The sequence below is a fragment of the Athene cunicularia genome (assembly GCF_003259725.1).
Source record: "Athene cunicularia isolate RWA chromosome 4 unlocalized genomic scaffold, athCun1 chr4_part2, whole genome shotgun sequence".
Taxonomy (NCBI): domain Eukaryota; kingdom Metazoa; phylum Chordata; class Aves; order Strigiformes; family Strigidae; genus Athene; species Athene cunicularia.
This window is the reverse complement of record NW_020799099.1, coordinates 22,903,953-22,923,078: the sequence shown is the minus strand read 5'-3', so window position 1 is coordinate 22,923,078 and position 19,126 is coordinate 22,903,953. Positions and strand designations below refer to the sequence as shown.

Sequence of the window (19,126 nt, the reverse complement as noted above, 5' to 3'; positions counted from 1 at the left end):
TACTGAAATAATCCAGCATTACTCTGGCTGCAATTAAGTTTTCAAAATAGTTTACTTACTTTCCTTCAGTATATCAAACTGTCTTGTGTAATGCCAGATGAAAAAATGTGCATCAAAAATCCATTCCATAAAAGCAAAATTTGAATATCTAATGCAGCATTGAGTAAATACTTCAGTTTCAGCAATAACTGGATTGTAGAATTGAAAAGTAATGGTTTATGTATTTGACCAAGATTCAGATATCTGTGCAGAATACTGTGTAGACTATTTTTTGACAGTTCACATTATATGATAATGATGCAAATTATATTTTGTCCTAAACAAGGAGCCTGATCTAATTGAAATCTTTCTTAGACTCTCACTTTTCCTTGATGCTTCTTCTTTACTTGGCTTCTTGTTAGTATTCTAAAAACCTAATCATTTTAAGATACAAGGAGCTTTTTCTTAGGTCCTAGATTGGATCAGAGTTGTTGTCCAGTTTAAATTTGAAAGGGTCATCTGGAATGGCATAATACCATTGCAAAGGTGTATGCTGTTTTCCTTTTTTCTCTGTTGCAGCTTTTGAGATGATGCCAGTAGGGATGAGGATGTTAGATAAAGAAAATTAGTGGTTTCATAGAGGATATGTAGCTGAAGTGAATTTCACTCTGTAAGGGTCACTGCTATAAAGTGGTGAGCAGAAATAATTATGTTAAGTGTGAAGACTGAAAGGAAACACCTTCTTTTCTCATAATAGGACATATATGGCAGTTTATAACCCCTCTACAATGTGTGAAAAAAAATTAGCGAAAGATCTTATTTTATTAATTTCTGAGTGTATTTATATCTTGAAATGTATATTATTTTTTCCTGTGTTGCCAGCAGAATTGCCACTTGAAGTGCTAAACTTTGGCACTTTTACACTGCAAAATGTGCATATATAAAACCCACAGTATATGCAAATAATATTCAAAATATTAATAAAATATGGACAATATTCAAATTATTCAAACTGTATATGCACATAAGCATTCACATATGCATATATACATGTGTTTTAAGAAATGTCCTCTGATAACTATTGTAGACCTAGAAAGAACAATATATTATAGTTGGTTCATATTTTATGAGTGAGGATTTCTGCTGCTTGGACAATAGGAGAAATGACAGTTTATTTGTGCTCTTCCTTCAAGAGGCAAGGAAGGAAGAATGGCTGAATAAATGCCATTTTGTTATCTGCAGTTAGAGGCAATGTATTCTGTTAAAACTTGTTACCACCTGGAAAGCTAAGGCCGTGTATGTTCACAGTTCAGTTATTAGGAATAATTTCTATTATTATTTAGACACAGCCTTTGTATTTCCAGTGAAAGTTACAATATGTGCTTTTTGCTCAGTTTTCTGCTTCCTTCTGTTCTCAACTTGGAGAATCTTATAATTATAAACCAGGACGGTTTGTTCTCCAGTGACCTGACAATTAAGGTGTAGGTAGGAAGGGGAGTAATGTGAGCAAACGTTCTGTCTGAGCATAAAATGCCTGTAGTGATTTAATGTATTTTAAACATATTTTGCTCATCCACTGCATCTGTAAAACTGCATTCTAAAGTCTTTTTTTCAGCAGTTAAGATGTCTCCTTAAAATGCAAGGAAAAATACCATCTGTATATAATCTTGCGTTGTGTGCGTGCATATCCATACATACCGGCATGCCTGCAGGTATGCGTTCACAAAAGAAAAAAAAAAAATCACAATAGGTATGGTAGTGGTTAAAGAACCAAGAGAGTTTTATATGGGGAGGTTAGAGAAGGTTACATGAAGCTTTCAAAAGCCTATTTTCAGTAGACTGAATTGTGGACAGATGAGCAAGCAGGTGTAATGTAAGCCCCTGTGTGAGTTCACAGGGCCTCTGCTTCTCTGTGCCGTTGCCTCTGCTTTTGTTTTTACAGTGGTGTAGATGCAAACTACCTTATGTGTCAGTGAAATGGAACAACTGGCTGTGTTCATCTGGTGGATGTGGTTATTCTGATGATGTCTGTGTGTGCCTGTACCATCAGTTCTGTCCCAATCAGCCTGAACTCAAATTTGGGTTCTAGTCACAAGACCCTGGGTATTGTCTAGGTTAGATTTTAGCTTGTTATCAGAGATCACTAATGACTTCTAGGAATTAGTGGTTATTCCCAAGTTGTTTCTCTCATTGTAAACTACAAAATTGCTTATTGATTCCTGGTGCTTGTGAATATTGTGGCTGCATGGCAGTGCACGTTCAGATTTGAGATGTACTAAAAATGTTAACCATGTGGAAAGTACAGTCCAATGTCTAGTCAGAAATAGTCTCTGAACTTACTTGTTACCCTTTTTTTCACAGTAACATAACATCTATATAGTTTTATTACTCCTTAAATATTCTGTTTCCATTTTTATTTTTATGTGTGTGTGTGTATATACACACACTATGTAAATATATATATATGTTGTTCATAGGTATTTGCTGTAGCTGCATAACATATGAAATTGCTCATTAGATGAATGAATTTGGTTTTGCATTTGACATACAAACATTGTTTAGATAAATGACCTGATTTTTATTCTTATCTGCTGAACACTTGCAGCTCATGAAGTTGCACTCTGGCATTATACCTACAGCCTCTCCTATTCTTGTGATTATATATCACATGTTTTTATTGCTCCCTCTGTGGTCCTGTCTCTCACAGTGATAGTTTATTATAATGAGAATAAAAAGGAGATAGAACTGGTATATATTTCATCAAGATTAATTTTCCTCTAGTACATCTGCTGTGCTGATCAAAATAAGTTTTTATGGCTTAAATATTTATAAAAAATGCCAAGTGTCTGTGTATAAAACACTTTTTGCTACTTTCAAAAATCTGCAAAAATAGCTAATTATAAGCAAGTAAGCTACAAGAGGATTTCAGAAGAAGTGTTCAAATGAAACATTAAAGTTGAAATCTAGAAACATGATCCCATATTTTGACAGTGAATTCCTAGAACTTTAGTTCCTTAGGAAGAATTTTTGGTCGTGCATATTTTAGCTGGACTGCAATGCCAGCATTTTCTTGCTCTCTATATACATACATATAGCCTTTAGCAGGAACACATACAGAAATTAAAAATCCATCTGAAAGTTCCGTGAAGATTGGAAAATTTAAATCCTCTTTTTTTTGTGAAAAAAATCTGAGTATTTAGGAACACAAAATAATGTTTTGTTCTTCTCAGATCACAAAAAATCAAGTCTTTCTAAGAGAGCTTACAGTTTATAAGACTTGTCCGAAGAACTTACAAAACCAAGGACATTTGGGTGATATATTTGTGTATCTTCTGGCATGTAGATTTTATACTATTACGCAGTGTCATCTGCATTGTATAATATATATAGTACTGTATCTCTCATTTATAGAATGTTTTCAGACACATCTTTGCTCAGCTTCTGAGTTTTCACTGCTGCCTATTGAGTATCACTTTGAAATTCTAAAAATCTGCAGTAATGCATACACAACAACTTGCAGCTGTACATAAAATTGTTGGCATCTCATGTATTTAGGCTGACTTAAAGTCTGTTCAAGTGGATTTTGAGGCTGAATCATTTATTTATTTATTTTTCCTTTTTTTTTTTTCCCATCCCAGATTAGATTATTGGCTGCGAAGAGCCACGGACACTTTGTGCCCTGATGGGGGACTCAGGATCCAGACGATCGACTCTAGTATCTCGGTTGCCAATATTCAGGAGAAGTATTAGCCGGAGACACGACTCCCTACCTTCCTCACCTTCTTCTGCTAATGCCATTGGTGTCCATACCTCCTCTCCATCCAGCACTAACTCTAGCTCAGGGAGCACAGGCAAGCGCCGGAGTATTTTCCGCACTCCTTCCATTAGCTTCCATAACAAGAAAGGGAGTGAGCAGAAGCCTGACTCAGCTAGTCAAAATGTTAATATCTCAAATGGTGCCCAGTCCTCTCTTGACACTTTTCAAAAACTGAACTTAGAGGAACACATTAAAAGCAGAGGAAGGCATTCAGTTAGCTTTGGCAGCTCACGTAGCAAGAAGATAACAAGGTCTTTGACAGACGATTTTGAAAAGGGAAAGGAGCCCTCAGCTAATAAGAATGTGTTTATAAATTGCATAAGCTCTGGGAAGAATGAGGGTGATGATTCAGGCTTTGCAGAAGAGCAGAGCCGGTACTCTGTCAAACAATCCACACGGAAACTTCTCCCTAAATCTTTTTCATCACACTACAGATTTTCCAAACCAGTTCCGGAGAGTCAATCAGTTACCTCTGTGCAGCAGTCCAGGTGCTTGCTGGAGGTTAAATCATATGCGGAAAGTGAACCTGTGATCACCAAGTCCTCTCCTCCATGTTCGGCTGAGACGACAGAGTGCATGGGAAGCTCCTTGCAGTCCCCGCTGCTCTCAGCTGACCTCACGGCTGCCCAGACCCCCTCTGACTTCGTTGCCCTGACGGAGGATTCTGTTTCAGATGTTGACGCTCTTCCCAGCAACGGGACTGGGGTGCTGCTCACAGAGGATTTTGGCCACAATGTCTCTACCTCTCAGATCTTCTTTAATCCTGCTGCTGCTCCTGTGAGGGAAATGGATATTGTGGAAAGTACTGGCCATTCTGCTGGTGTATCTCCTGTGAGTCATGCAAGCTCGTGTAGTGTTGAAAATAGTACCTTATTCAAAACCTCAGCTGCTAATCAAACAAAAGTATTGTTGCAAGCCAATGAACTACACATGAATGATGCCAGGCACATAGGAGAAATTAACTCAGCAAATGCACATTTAGAAACCTTTGCGTTACAGCGTAGAGAAGAACCAGTGATACTGTCTTCAAAAGCACAGGGTTTGAGTGGGGACAGGAATGAAAGCACGCCGTCCAAGCACACGAGAGAGACAATTCCTGTAACGGAGTCTAAGAATGTTCCATGTTCTGAACCTCAGTCCTTTAAAACACAACAGGGTTATGAAACAAACCGTTCTAAAGGTATGTTTTGTGTTCTTTTCATTGTTGGGTTTGGTGTTTTTTTTTTTTTTTTTTTCCTCGGTTCTTTTTGTAAGTATTGGTCGTAAAGTGTTTTTGTAGTGTTGCAAGTGCTAGCTAGGAAGTTCAAAAGTTATGCATTGTGTCCTCCTCCCCAAATTATAGGAATGAAACAAAAAGTCTGTGATTTTTTTTAAGCTCACACCTTACAGTTTGCTCACACCCACCAGTGCTGTTCATAGCTATGCTCTCCTGTGGTAGAAAATGAATTAAGAGAGAGAGCACTGATTCTCATCTCTTGTTGAAGGCTACAGCTGGGATTTTTGGGGCATGCCTATTTTGGACTTGAGCCATATAGTTGCATTTTTTTGAGATGGAAACATTGCCAGAGAAATGTACCTTCTTTTAGTCTGGTTATGAAAAATAACACAGTTTATCTTATATTGAGCTGGGTTTCAAAATTTCCTGATTCTCGCTTGCTTTATTCAACTGGTGTTATAGAGTAGCTTGGAGTAGATGTTTCTGTGGCAGAGTATGACATCCTGTTTCTGCTTCCATCAGAAATAATATTGTGCAAATTCTCATTATGTCATCTGTGAAACGGAGAGTGTGAATTACAGTTGTGTCTGGGACTTCCACGTCAACAAATTGCCATCTAAATTTCACACTGGATCTTTAGCTTCTGAAAAGAAATTTGGAAATATTAACAAGATTAAGTGGAAAGGCTTTACCTAGAAATCCCAGTCTATAGAGATGCAGATGAATAAAGGCACCAGGCCCTTGAGTGAAGAACACATGTCAGAAGGCATTTATCTCTGACAGTTTATTTTCTCAAACCAACCTAAACACTGGTACTTTCTTGCATAATTATGAGGCTGTATCTGGTGGGCCAAAATTTTGAGTTAACAAGACCTCAATTACATTGTTTGTATTAAAAGATGAAGGGATGTAAACTCATATGAATTCATACCCATCTTTTTGCTTGGATATTTATCTAGACATCTAGATTATAAGCAATCCAAAGCAATCTTGTTTTTTGAATTATTTGTCACTGCAAGGCTTGGTTGGATATCTTGTACATAAATGGCAAGATAAAATCAAATTAAACCACTAAATTAGCTTTCACCAGATGAGACCTCTTTCCCTCAGAACCTTAGTCAGAATATTTTCATTTATGTATGTTACCAGTCCTGACCACTTGGCTGGCCTTCCTTGCAGCCTTGACTCATCTGTGAATGAGCTCATCCTTTTGTATATGACTTACTAGAGTGTACTGCAGAACAGCAAGTGAGTAGCTTGGAGTGATGTTTAGGAATATGTAGGGCATTTGAAACTCATGCATTGGCAGTTGTATATTTATTCTTCAAAGAAAGCTAACTGGAGTTGAAACTGTGACAGAGGGATTTTTGTAAATGGGATTCATGTTCACAGAAACACTAGAGCTAATACGTAATAGAGCTAATAGATAAAAGTTGATGATTGTTATGGTTTTATAGTGCTGTTCAAAATGCATTTTTTTTGACTTGTGTGGTGAAGAATGTATTTAAAATTAGAAACTGGCCAAGCATACAAAAGGACCATTGAAAAAAGATATAAAATCCTGTCGTATGAAATGAAACAAATATAGAAAAAGCTTACATGGCATTCAGTAAGATAAGGTTATAAGTAATTTTATCTGTTACAGACTGGTTTGAACACTTGGTTTTGCTAAAATAATACTTAAAAACAGATGTGAATGCAAAATATTTCTGTGTATTTTGTTTTAATAGAGATTTTCTGTAGCAGGATTCATAGCTGATATCATTGTAGATAGTATTGTGAATGTGACATTAATGTATGAGCAAGTTTGATGTCCCATATATTTCTTAGTATGCCTTTATATATTTCTATGTGATACAGATTTTTTTGAAAAGCCTTAGAGAAAATGTCTGTTCTCTTGCAAAAGGCAGAAGAAAAGATTTTCTGTGTTACGTTTATTATGCTGTTATGTTTTTATCTTTCTCCATCTCTAAATTTGTCCTAATGCCTCAAAATATACTTTTTCCTCCTCTTTTCTGATGTGTTATTGTTTAACAGCAGTAATTGGGACTGGGATTCAGCCTGCTGGCTGCAGGCTAGGTTTGGAGGGTGTGGGTGCAGACCTGAGTTAGGAAGACCAAACAGAAGCCAAAACCGATGTGCATCCCTGTTCTGTGCAGTGATAACAAGGCTGTGACCTGGCCATACAAAACCTAGATTTGCCTCTGGACACAGGGTAAGGCAGGTTGGGTTTTGGCAGCAGTGAACCAAGTGATAGTTTGTGATTTTACTGAACATCAGTTTGGAAATGTTCTAGAATGAGGGAGGAAAGAAAAGGATGGAGCAAAGGTCCCTCTGGATTCTGTGAGGAGCCATGGACTTGTCTGTAGTGTGCTGAGCATGCTAGTCACTGGGTGCTGAAGAGTGAAGTGGTGGCCCAGGTGACAGTTTTGTTTGGGTAAGCAGGATCTGCTTTCTGTAGAACAATAGTTCTTTCTAATGATTGCTGGTTACTTCTCTATTTGTAGCTGATCTTGCCAATAGCTTCAGTCCATACCGAGAAGGCAGATTTGTTGAGAAACGACTGAGATCCTCTTCAGAAGGTACTGCTGGAGGCAGTCGGCTGATCATAAAACCAAAGGATGGAAATGCAGAAGAGCTTAACAGCCTACGGAAGCAGAGAGCAAGCTCATCCTCTTCAAAAATGAACAGCATGGTGAGTTTTATTTCCATATGCCTAAGTTTTTGTTTTTCTGTGATTGGTGTAACTATAATAAGAAGCAGCAACTTTACAAGTAATGGATGATAATAAAGGGGGGAAAAAAACCCCAAGCTGTCACAGGCTTCCAAAATATGATCCAGGATCAGCTACAAATATTAAATAGTATTTTTTTCAGGACATGATGATGTGAAAAGGTTTGCATATTTTCTGTGAAGAGATTCTTGGCATGCTTTGCTGATTAGCCTGGAAGAAAAATACTGGGAGAGGGAAACTGCAGCAAAATTCAGTTTGACTGTTTCTGAGGTTAAATACAGTGAACTACTTTGTGGCAACACTTAATTGTTACTGTGTTAGTTTTTTAATGAACGTATGTCTGGTATGAGTGAGATGAGATTTAGATCAGAAATTGGATAGAGAGGAAGTTACCTGTAAGGAGGCTTGTTTGAAAGGTCTGAGCGATCCCTTTCAAAACTGGTGATGAGTTTGAAAGCTTTCATCTGAGCACAAGGTAAGGAGGGGTGGGTCCCAAGGACCAGAACAGCTAAGACAGATCAGATAACTGCATGAGAGTACTTCTGAAACCTCTTCTAGTGAAGCAGTAGTACAAGGAACTGACTGACTGACAGGTTTCTGTGTTCCTATAGCCAGTGAGAATAAACATTTCAAGGTGAGTGTAATTTATACTTACACATGTGCTCTCCGGTGAGTGAAGGAAATATTAAGATTGAACATCTACAGCAGTGGTATCTGCTCTTCAGCTTATGGGAATCACTAAGACAACTTTTATGGACATTATTAGATCAAAATATTGTATTCATCATGCTAGCTGAAAAAAGGATTCACTTTGTACTCATATCTGAAAACAGCTGTTCTCAGAAAGCAAGAAGCTCCAAGTTTCTTACCCCTGCCTAGTTTCTAAACAGATGTGTAAATTAAAGGGGCTTTCCTGTTTCAGGTTTACGTAATAGCTATTGTGTTACAATGTACAATGATGCAAGACCAAACACATCCTTGAGAGACTCAGATGTGAACACAACGGCTCTTTTGAAGAGAGAATTTTTTCAGCTTTTCGGAGATATGAAACTGATTGGTTCAAACTGATGTTAGATTTCCAGTTACGTGCTCTTTGGGTGGTTTTACAGGCTAATACAAAACCTCAACAACTCATACCATTGTTTAGACAACTTTTATGACTGTGTGCTGCTTTGGCTGCCCCTAAACGTAAAATCTTCTCTCTCACCCAAGAAGTCAAGGAAGGCTAAAATTGTCTTCCTTTGTGAGATTTGCCCATACTAGTTACTGGTTGGTCATTTAAAAATAGCTTCCCAGAGAAGGATCTAATTTAGTGTGAAATGCCTTTACAGAACCTGTGTGGGAAACTGGGGTTTGGATGTTTTTCAAGAGGATATGAAGTCTGTGTTTTTTCTCGGTGTATCTCACCCATGAGTCTCAATGTATCATTCAAATGTTCCTTTGTGGCTGGGCTTACAAATGCTTCTGTGGACATCAGGAGAAAATTACATCAATACTAAGCACATTCTTACTATGATTGGCCAACGCACAGCAGATTTTTCAGTGTACCAGTGTCCTGAAGCAATGGTCACTAAAAACACTCAACTAAAATGGAGTTACTTGATGTTTTTTACAGAAATGTTTGCTTGTGCATTCACTTTGTGTAACCTGGACAGATTGGATTACCTACACTTCAATGACAGGGTTATTCTCCTCTTAGCAGTATCAGATTGTGCAGATTTATCAGTATTCACTGATGAATTTTATATTCCCTGAGAGGGCAGGAGGCAAATTAATTTTAGGAAGGAAGCCTTTCTGCTTTCCACATTGTTGCTAACTTCTCAGATGAAGTAGTACAGTAATGCAAAATTTATTTAAAAAAAAACCAAAACACCTTGATTTTTTTTTTTTTTTTAAATCCATTGGATTAATACATCCAGAGATACAGCACAGAAATAAAGAGGTAGAATTGCTAAATAGTAGAAGAAACGTTTGCGCTATTAAAGCATATAGGTATAGCATGTTTCTCTGTTTCTGCAGCAAGTTCACGTTTAAGTATCTGTGAATAACATTTTTCAAAACCAGAAAGAACATGATGACATTTAAAGATGCTGTTTCATGTAGGCATGCACAGTGTTACGCAGATATAGTTCCTGTCCTAAAAAGCTGGTTAGCTGTGGCTAAAGCCTGTAAGCCTTATTTGGGTTGTTAGACCCAAGCTGTTAGGCAGATCTCTGTGTTAATTTTAATACCAGGCTAGACTGATGCCATAGTGCTTCATTCTATTTAGCCTTGTATTAATATTGGGAGTGTAATAATGATGGGACCAGGAAGGTGACAACACAGTAACAACAGGAAGTAAGCAAACTGTGCATGGGGGTTAGGTGGTGATTTGAGTCTCTTCATGTTTTGTGTATGAAATCCACAGGGTTTTTTTTTTCCAGTTCCATTAGCAAGATTGTCCACAAATTCACAAGTGCTTGCTCACGCTTATTGGTATTACAGTCACAGACCAAGAACTTTTATGTCAAGATAAGGGCATACTTATGCGTGAAGGTAAAATATATCCCAATACATATGGATATCACCTTCATATGTTAAGAAAAAATGCTAGATAAAAGCTTTTTTAGTACAAAGTGAGGTATAAGAAGTAGTAAAACAACAAAACCAACACTACACTCTCTTCCACACATGTGGAAGGAAAAGGAATTCTGGAAGGAAATTCTGTAAGGAAAAGGAATTTCTGGAAGGAAAAGGAATTAAAAATGGAAGAAATTGAATGTCGTGATAATACATATCTGAACAGTAAAAAGGCCCCCTCAAAATACTTCTCACAAGCAATGTTTAGCAGCACAATAACATATTGTTACCAGTGAATGATCTTAATGAACAACAAATACTAGGTAAATAATTGGAGTTACTAAATAAAGTATTATTAGAAACCTTAACCTGATTTTCTTGTGTACCTAAAAAACCATTAAGTCACTCTTCTGTGGATACCCGTATTCATTTTGTTCAGTTTTGAAAGGAAATGAACCACAGGCATTTTAAGGGATAGCAAGTTCATGGGAGATGGCTGAGGCTTCCTTGATGAGGGCAGCACTGTTGTTCAGTTCTCCTCCGAGGCACCAAGTGAGTGGTAGTAGCTGTGGATGCTGGTTTTCTGGCATCATCCAGACATCATGTTAAGAGCTTTGTAGTGTAGAAGATACCCTTTCCTCACAAACTGAAGAAGGTCCTCCAAGACCCTGTTTGCTTTCTTTTTCTTCTTGGCAAGCAGTGTGGGTGGCTTCTGCTGAGGGGCTGGTGGGAGTAAGGAGCCAGAAGAACTGAGGGGATGCTAGGTTTTCGCAGGAGATGAGAAGAAGAAGAAGAAGGAAAAAAAAAATTAGTATCTGAGAAACTGTTCTTCCTCCTAAACAACTTGCTCAGCAGAATGTTCTTTCAGGATTGGTAGTGCTGTTTTTGAAGGCGATAGATAAAAGCTTGGATAGGTGGATCTCCTAAATACTGAGAACGTGTTATCAGACCTACAAAGATGGTCACCATGTCCCCCAGGAGTGGCATTAACTCGCTTGAGAGGTGTGGAAAGTAATGATAATCTGGACAAGAGCAATGCTACTCATAAATGAGATTTAGGGAAATAAAACAGTCTTTCAAAGTAACTCTGCAAACATGCCAATTTCATAGTAATGTAAATAATGAACTAAACCAGACTCTTGAGATTAACTGCTTAGATTACTAAATATGTGTTTTCCATCAGAATGGTTTCAAAGACATCATTCTTGCAGTGACCGATTTCTGCCACAAGATGCCACAATTTCATTAGAAGTGGTTTCAGACTGTAGTACTACAGTTAACACATAAGGTGAAAACTGAAGTTGAGGACACATTTTTGGAACAGTTTAATGTTGATTAGTCTATGCAGTATAATGGACCATTTTCAAATGAACATGGTTGATACTGATGCACTTTAAAGAAATTTATATTGCTGTAGAAATTGTGGTCATTCAGATGTACCAACTATGAAGTCATCAGTTACAACTTTAAAAATTTAGACATAACGTAGACTAGTTAACTGCATCTCAGAAGATTGATAGCAGCTATGGCTGACCTCTGTTCTCCAGCTAGGTGGTTCTTTTTCTCCGAAAAAAGGCAAAAAGAAAGAAGGAAAATACAAAGCAGCATGGTAAAAGACCTGAATGACCTGAAATATGCAGCCCTGCAAGACCAATGGAAAGAATGTAAATGTGGGTCGTTGAAATGTGGGAGAGAATTAAAAAAAAAAAAGGATCACACCCAGATCACTGTAAATTCTTTAAAAGGATTAGGAGATAGAACAGCAGGAAAAAAGAGTTGATGTGTAAGAGTAGAAATTGAGGTTTGTGTGAGCAAAAAATTTATCCATCACCCCTCACAGTAGTGGCTAATATGGAAAGATAACTATCCTAAATACCACCTTTACCCGTAGTAGAGAGGAAATGTTTTTTTTTTTTAAAAAAAAAATAAAATTCATATTTAAAAAAAAAAAGTTCCTGATAGAGATTTTTCAATACTAACAAATTACAGTCATTAAAACCAGATAGTTATGAAGGATGATACAAATGAAAGTAGCTGTATGTTACTACAAGTTAAAAAAAAGTTCAGAGGATTGTTTGAGCTCCTAGACCACACTGCCCAAATTCAAGCCGTGAGCTCCACTGTGCTGTGTGCACACATGTGTTTTTACTCTTTCCAGAAATATGACTGCGTACATGCAGCAGAATGAGACTGCCCACTTACATTTGGCACTCTCAAATGTGTCTTTCTGTCCCTCTGCAACTGTTCACGTAGAAAATAATTGTCTGTATTTGTGACTGCTCCCTTGCACACACCTGGCTACCAGCATATATGTCATATAACTAAAAGAAACCTTATTTTTTTGTTTTATCCTTTCTCACTGAACATTGTCCTTTGTTCTGCAGGACGGCATTTCTCTGGGCACTCTCTCGAGCACAGGTCTTTCTTCAGTTTCTCATACTTGCATCTACTCTAAATATTGCCTGTTTTTAATTTTTTAAATTCAGCTATAATTTTTCATCTTTGCAGGTAAAAATATTTATGTTTGCCCTCAGTGCTGCATCATGCTCTTCTTTTGCCTAGAGCAAGGCACCCTTGTCTACTTGTGTCAGTCCAATTAGAGCTGCTCAACTTATTTTTCTGGATTGTTGCTCGACTATGCCATTTCTTTCTTTGCATCTTTCCCATGGTTACAGTACATTAGATGAAACTGCTTGTTGCCAGTTAAAGGACTTTTATGACCTAAGGTCATCCAGTCTTTTTTTCCCTCAGCTTTAACAGTGATACAAGTCTTCATTGCTTGCTTGTCAATCTGTCAAATAGTTGCATTCCTGTTTTCTCCTGCACTGCCTGTCATGCAGTAGTGTAATTGCAGTTACCACAAAAGTTTCTTCATTTTCTTTCTCAATTTTAATTTTTCTTTGACTTGCCTACAAGTAACAACACAATACTGAACTAAGATTTTTCAAGGTGTGTGCAGGTACTGTATTACTGAGGCTTTTTTGCTTATCCATCCCATGCTGACACTTGGGCAAAATCTCCTTTTCGTCGTGCTTGTACTATGCTTATCATATGAGGATGCTCTGAGCATCTAACATCTCAGTAAGTATATTTACAATACAAATTAAGAAAAGTATATGTAAAACACTGTTGGGATGGAGGGTAGTGTTTCGTGGGCTACTGCAGGGTTAAATATCATAATGGGAGGGGTTGAATATGTCAGCTAAGCATTAAATTTGTAAAATTAATAATTGACTACTTTAGTGTAGAGAGGGTTGTCTGCAACTGTGGGAAGACATAAGAGAGGTAAATAATTTACACAGAAACAGTGAGATGCTAGCAAAAAGAGATATTCACTGTAAGTATTTGAGATTCCTACTGTATCTCTGGAGGGTGCAGAAAGGCAGAACATAGGTCACTTTAATGGAAATGTGTTATGGCCCCTGCTTGGAATGTCTGTTTATGATAATTATCTAATTAGCAGCTGGTGTCTAAATTTTACTTGGGTGTCCTGGATATTCTGTGCAAGCAACTGTACCTAGGTTTTGATACCTAGGTGATTTGGGGTGACTTAGCAATTAATAATTAGGTTTCTAGTGTATTTCAGAAATTGTACTTGCAATGATGGAACAGTTACCCAAACCACTGTATTCAAATCTATCCTTGTGTTTGATATTGCTCATTATGAAGCAGTGTCCAAATCTGCAGCTCATCGAAGTGTGACCAGTGCTTCTCAAAGATGACTTTACTTTTGGTGTTTCTTGAGTAATCTTATTATCAAGCACCAGTTCTAGCCTAGTTGCTACATCATGAAAGAAACAACAGGATCCTGTGCCTCCATAGACTTCACTGAATGTACATGAGTAAGGGCTCAAATGTTTTTTTGTGTTCCTCTTCTCTATGCTGAATAGTATGACATTTTGCTGGTGTCTGATGAAGCACTGATCATGGGTAAAACTGGGTTGACTGCTAGTCTGGAGAGGGTTGAAGTGATTTTTGTATTTGCTCCATGTTGCTTTAACATTATTTTCTTCTGCTCTTTTCTCCTTGAATATGGGCTTGACCTTCCACTTCATACCTTCTGACAGTCTATGCTGAGACCATTTGGAAGATGAGATTTTTATGCAGTCTTTGGCCAACACATTAGGTGTCAGATGCTATTGAAAATACACGAGTTGAATGGTTTATGAGTTACGGTGTGTGACCAGTAGATTTAAAAGTGGAATTGAAGGTGGTTGTTTTTGTGACCTGTAAATGTGACCTGTAGCAGCTTGAGGAAATCCTATGGGATAACTCTCCATCCACAGGCTGGAGACACATTAATGATTAATGTCTTAACAGCAGATGAGCTTCTGTCTTGACAGCCTGCACTGGAAAGGCAGTGAATGAAAGGTTATGGAAAGGATTTGAGTGCTCAGGGTTTCAGTTCAGGTTCAGAAAATAACCCCCAAACAAAAGAACCCTTTAAAGATATACCACAACTGTTATAAAAATATGAACCGGGTAAGCAAAATGCACACATTCCTTTAATGTCCTCTGCACAACCTTCTTAATAACTAACAACGTTATGTTTACTCTGAGTAACTGTAAGCTGTTGTTAACTTGATATACATTATTTATAACTGGTATCTATGATATTCATGCAAGTTTTTCTTATAGTTAAAATAGATGTTACATTTTGTTCTGTCACTGAATTATGGGATTTCCCCTTAATACAAATTCCTCTCTACTACGCTGGGCATCTCAGGGAAGAATATTTAGGAACATCAGTTCTTACTGAACTGTTCAAGCAAACCCTGTAAGACAGTAGTTCACCCTTCATGTGAAGTGGACTTGACAGCATTCATTTATAACTATCTTTGTACTGAAGTAACAAAATTCCCCCTTTTGCAGTGAATTTGGCGTTTTGCTCCTTTGTGGAAAGAGTCTGTGGAAGCCACTTAAAGTTAGTGCTTTGATAATATAAGGCTGAACAGTGCTACCAAAATAGCATTAAACTGCTGACTGTAGGTAAGTAGTAATTTGGGCCTTATATTTTTAATTTAGCGTGGATAAAGTGCCTTTCACATACTACTAGCATAAAAAAAATGAAAATGGCAAATTGGGATTTAAGCATTTTGTCTGTGATTTTTAGGTCAACTAGAAGCTTTTCAGCTAAACACCCAGTGGGAAATTAATGTCTGTAGCATAATATACATTTCTTAACATATTAGGAGTCTGTGAAAATCAGATTGCAGTTGTTAGGCACTTTGAATTAATTCTTGAGATCAAGGAACTAGCAGAAATCAATTTAGATGTGACAATATTTATACTATGATGTTCTATGCACTTCTTTAAGGACATAACGATTATAGCCCAAAAAATGGTAAACTGTTATTCTAACATTGCTGTAATTATTCTGATTGAATAATGTTAATACAGGTAGAAGGTATGATGAGTTATTAGCAATTTTAAATTCTGGAGAGGACAAATATATTGTAACATAGTGAAAAGGGGACAGAATTAGTTCTTTTAGTTATGTCAGGGGTTAACCCCAGCGGGCGGCTCATCACCATGAAGCCGCTTGCTTACAGCCTCCAGCAGGATGAGGAGGATAATCAGAATGGTAAAACGTGCAAAAACTTGAGGGTTGAGATAAAGACGGTTTAACAGGTAAAGCAAAAGCACAAGCAAAGCACAAAAAGGAATTCATTCACCAGTTCCCATCGTCAGGCTGTGTTCAGCTATTTCCAGGAAAGCAGGTCCCCATCACATGTGCTTGGGAGGACAGATATCATAACTGCAAATATCCCCCCTTCTTCCTTCTTTCCCCCAGCTTTTATTACTGAGCACAACATCGTATGGTCAGGGATAACCCCTTGGTCAGTTGGGGTCAGCTGTCCTGGTTGTGTGCCCTATCAACCTCTTGCGCACACTCAGCCTACTCGCTGGTGGGCAGTGTGAGGAGCAGAAAAAGTCTTGACACTATGCAAGCACTGCTCAGCAATAGCTAAAACACCCCTCCCTCTGTTATCAGCACTGTTTTCATCGCAGATCCAAAACATAGCGCTGTGCAGACTACTATGAAGAAATTTAACACTCTCCCAGTCAAAACCAGTACAAGCTGGGTATCTGATATTCTCTTGTGAAGTTCTAATATGAGAGTACTTGCTGTTAAGTATTGTCTGAACTAATTTTTAGGGACCAGAATTTTAAAACTACAGATGGGTGTCCTCCATAATGTTATGTTTATTTTTCTGGAATACTTAGCTGTTTAATTGAGACTCAAAAATGTAAGTGTAAACCACACGTAATTAATGTTTTTTTTCTAACAAAACACGCTTCTGTGCTAGTCTCACTACTTTCCCCAAACAATTTTGCCAGTTAATGTTAATAGAAAATGTGTTCCAAAGCTGCTTATCTTCTTGAGCCTATGTTGATTTTAAGGACTTATTTTCCTACATGAAGGGGAAGATTTCTTTCTGTACAGAAATATCTGGTAATGTGTTAAAATGCGCAGTAATGATCAATGTTGTTTAAACAGATAACTGTATTTGTCAAGCAAAAGCAGCTTTGTTCTTTTTCGATTTTATTTTGACTTTTACATTTTACTTTCCTATTAATTATCACATTTTCCACAAGCACAACATGTTCTGTGTACAGTAGCAAAATCATTATGCGGTGGTGTTGGGGGGAAGAAAAAAAAACATTCTGTTGTCTTCAGTCTGTGCATGTGGGCTACTAAAATCTGCATGTCACCACCTACATGCCACCTTCAAAGAAACAACTGATTTGTGGTGAAGACCTTTACCTTCTGAGCAGTGCCTGTCATGCTGTCGAGATGTGAGAGAGGGATTTACCAAGGATCTAACAATCCTCTGACAAATATAATCAATACTCCCCACTGACTGTCACAGCAGATTAATCACTAGTAGGAGAGGAACAGAATCACTGAGATTGGAAGGCATCTCTGGAGATTGTCTGGTCCAATGCCTCTGCTCAAAACAGGGTCAGCTGGGGTTTACCCAGGGACGTGTCTAGTTAGGTTTTGAACAACCCTGAGGGTGAAGATTTCAGAACCTCTCTTGGCAACCTGTCCAGGTGTTTGTCTAATCTTATGGTTTAAAAAACCCCCAAACCTTTCCCTTGGGTTTTTTTTATTTCAGTTTGCACCTTCTCATCTATTCACTGGGTGTCACTAAGAGGAGTCTGGCTCTGTTGTCATTATTCCCTACTGTATGTCAGATGCTCAAAACCCTTTGATACTGGTAAGAGATGAGAGTCCAAGGTTGGAATGCAAGGGCAGAGAGTTGCAGGGAATACTGAGCAGAGCTCTTTTGACACCTCCCATTGCATTCCCAACTCATTTGTTGTGTCAGTGGGCTCTGCCCAGTCATGCTCTGCCTGCAGACATTCTGGGGTGGGAAGAAATCGTAAATTCACAGGAACTGGAATCATCCCCATATGTACACACACCCTCATACATTTCCCCATCCTTCGGTATGGACCAGGTCTGCCAGAGAAAGGAAGAAGCTGATAGGGAATTCCTGTGACATACTACAATGGTGGATAGGAAAGTAGAAGTGTAAGGGGGTAAGGAGGAGGCAACCAGGACTCCTAACAAATGTTTCTGAAGGAATCGAAAGAGTACCACCTGATATACCCTGTGTGCTTCTTCTACAATGAGATCTCAGGGGAACCTGAGAATTATCATTAATGGAGACAGATTATAAGGTTATGTGACCTAGTGTGGCTGATCTAATGTAGGTATTTCAATTACTACACTGGAATTTTCAGTAAAAGAGAGGTCTTTATGCAATAAATAATATATTTAAGTGGAAAAATCTTTCTAGCCAGTATTGGTAACAAAAAGTACCACTTAAGTAAAAAAGGTAAATAATTTTAATTTAATTCCTTTTATGCACTGGAAGATTACTGTCATGTCTTTTATCTTGGGAGAGCACTGGCAGTTTTTCTGAAGCTGTGGTATATCTTCTCAAGTTAGCATATGCAAGTAGTACATACAATAGGAAAACAGAAATCACTAGAGATGACTTCTCTAAGGGAGACAGTTAATGGAGAGCCAATTCACTGAAGAATACAAATTAAGCAATGTCTTGGGTTTTTCATCATCTAGGTCAGATGATTCACAGGTGGTTTATACTCACTTGTTTTTTATGAAAACAGAAATAGAAAAATTGCCACAATCTTGTTCGTAGAGTACTAACTTAGCTCCTGTCCTTTCTTGTGCACATCATTTCCTGCTGAATAGCAAGTCCCTTGAACAGTATGACCAAGAATGGTCTTTCAGTGAGAGTTCTGCACAGCTTTTCTGTAAGCTGCCTGTTTGTATTTTTTGCTTATGTGAGAATAAATTCAGAATAAATACAGCATTTTTTTCTCCAGGTTACAGGAATTCAGGGTAGGCCGCTTCCATGCCTTTGATCCCTTTTGTTGATAAAAAAAAGGTAATGGAGTGAGAAATGGAAATGCTGTTGAGTCACTTGTTTGGTCATAATATTCACAGTTCTTGTCTTGCCAGTCTGCTGCTGAAGGCAATGCTAGGTGAACCTTGGGTTGAGGATGTGGCAGTGGCTGGAAAACTAGCTGCAGACCCATTTAGAACAACAGTGTTTTCTGAGTTAGAGTCAAATGCCTGCTAGACTATTAAAGACTCAGGATCACATTTTGCCTGTGATGTTACTGATTGAAATATGGAAATTAGGTTTGGGAATGCTTATCTAGGTTAATTCACCTTTTAACAGAGGAATAGGCGAAAATATATCATTCAGAAAATGAATGAGACGTTAAAACACATCTTGTTGCCTCAGAGATAATTTTCTTTATTCATAGCATTCATTCA

General features: G+C 37.8%; 1 protein-coding gene across 3 annotated transcripts in view; it reads left to right on the top strand.

Moving 5' to 3' along the window:
* The first annotated feature begins 3,614 nt into the window (after window positions 1-3,614).
* Window positions 3,615-19,126, top strand: part of CCSER1 (coiled-coil serine rich protein 1) — a 646,489-nt gene continuing 630,977 nt past the window's right edge. For all 3 annotated transcript variants that reach the window (XM_026847667.1, XM_026847668.1, XM_026847666.1), the window contains exons 1-2: window positions 3,615-4,976; window positions 7,520-7,707. In XM_026847667.1, the coding sequence (XP_026703468.1) occupies window positions 3,662-4,976; window positions 7,520-7,707 (1,503 nt within the window). In that variant the 5' untranslated portion in view covers window positions 3,615-3,661. The remainder of the gene's footprint in view (window positions 4,977-7,519; window positions 7,708-19,126) is intronic.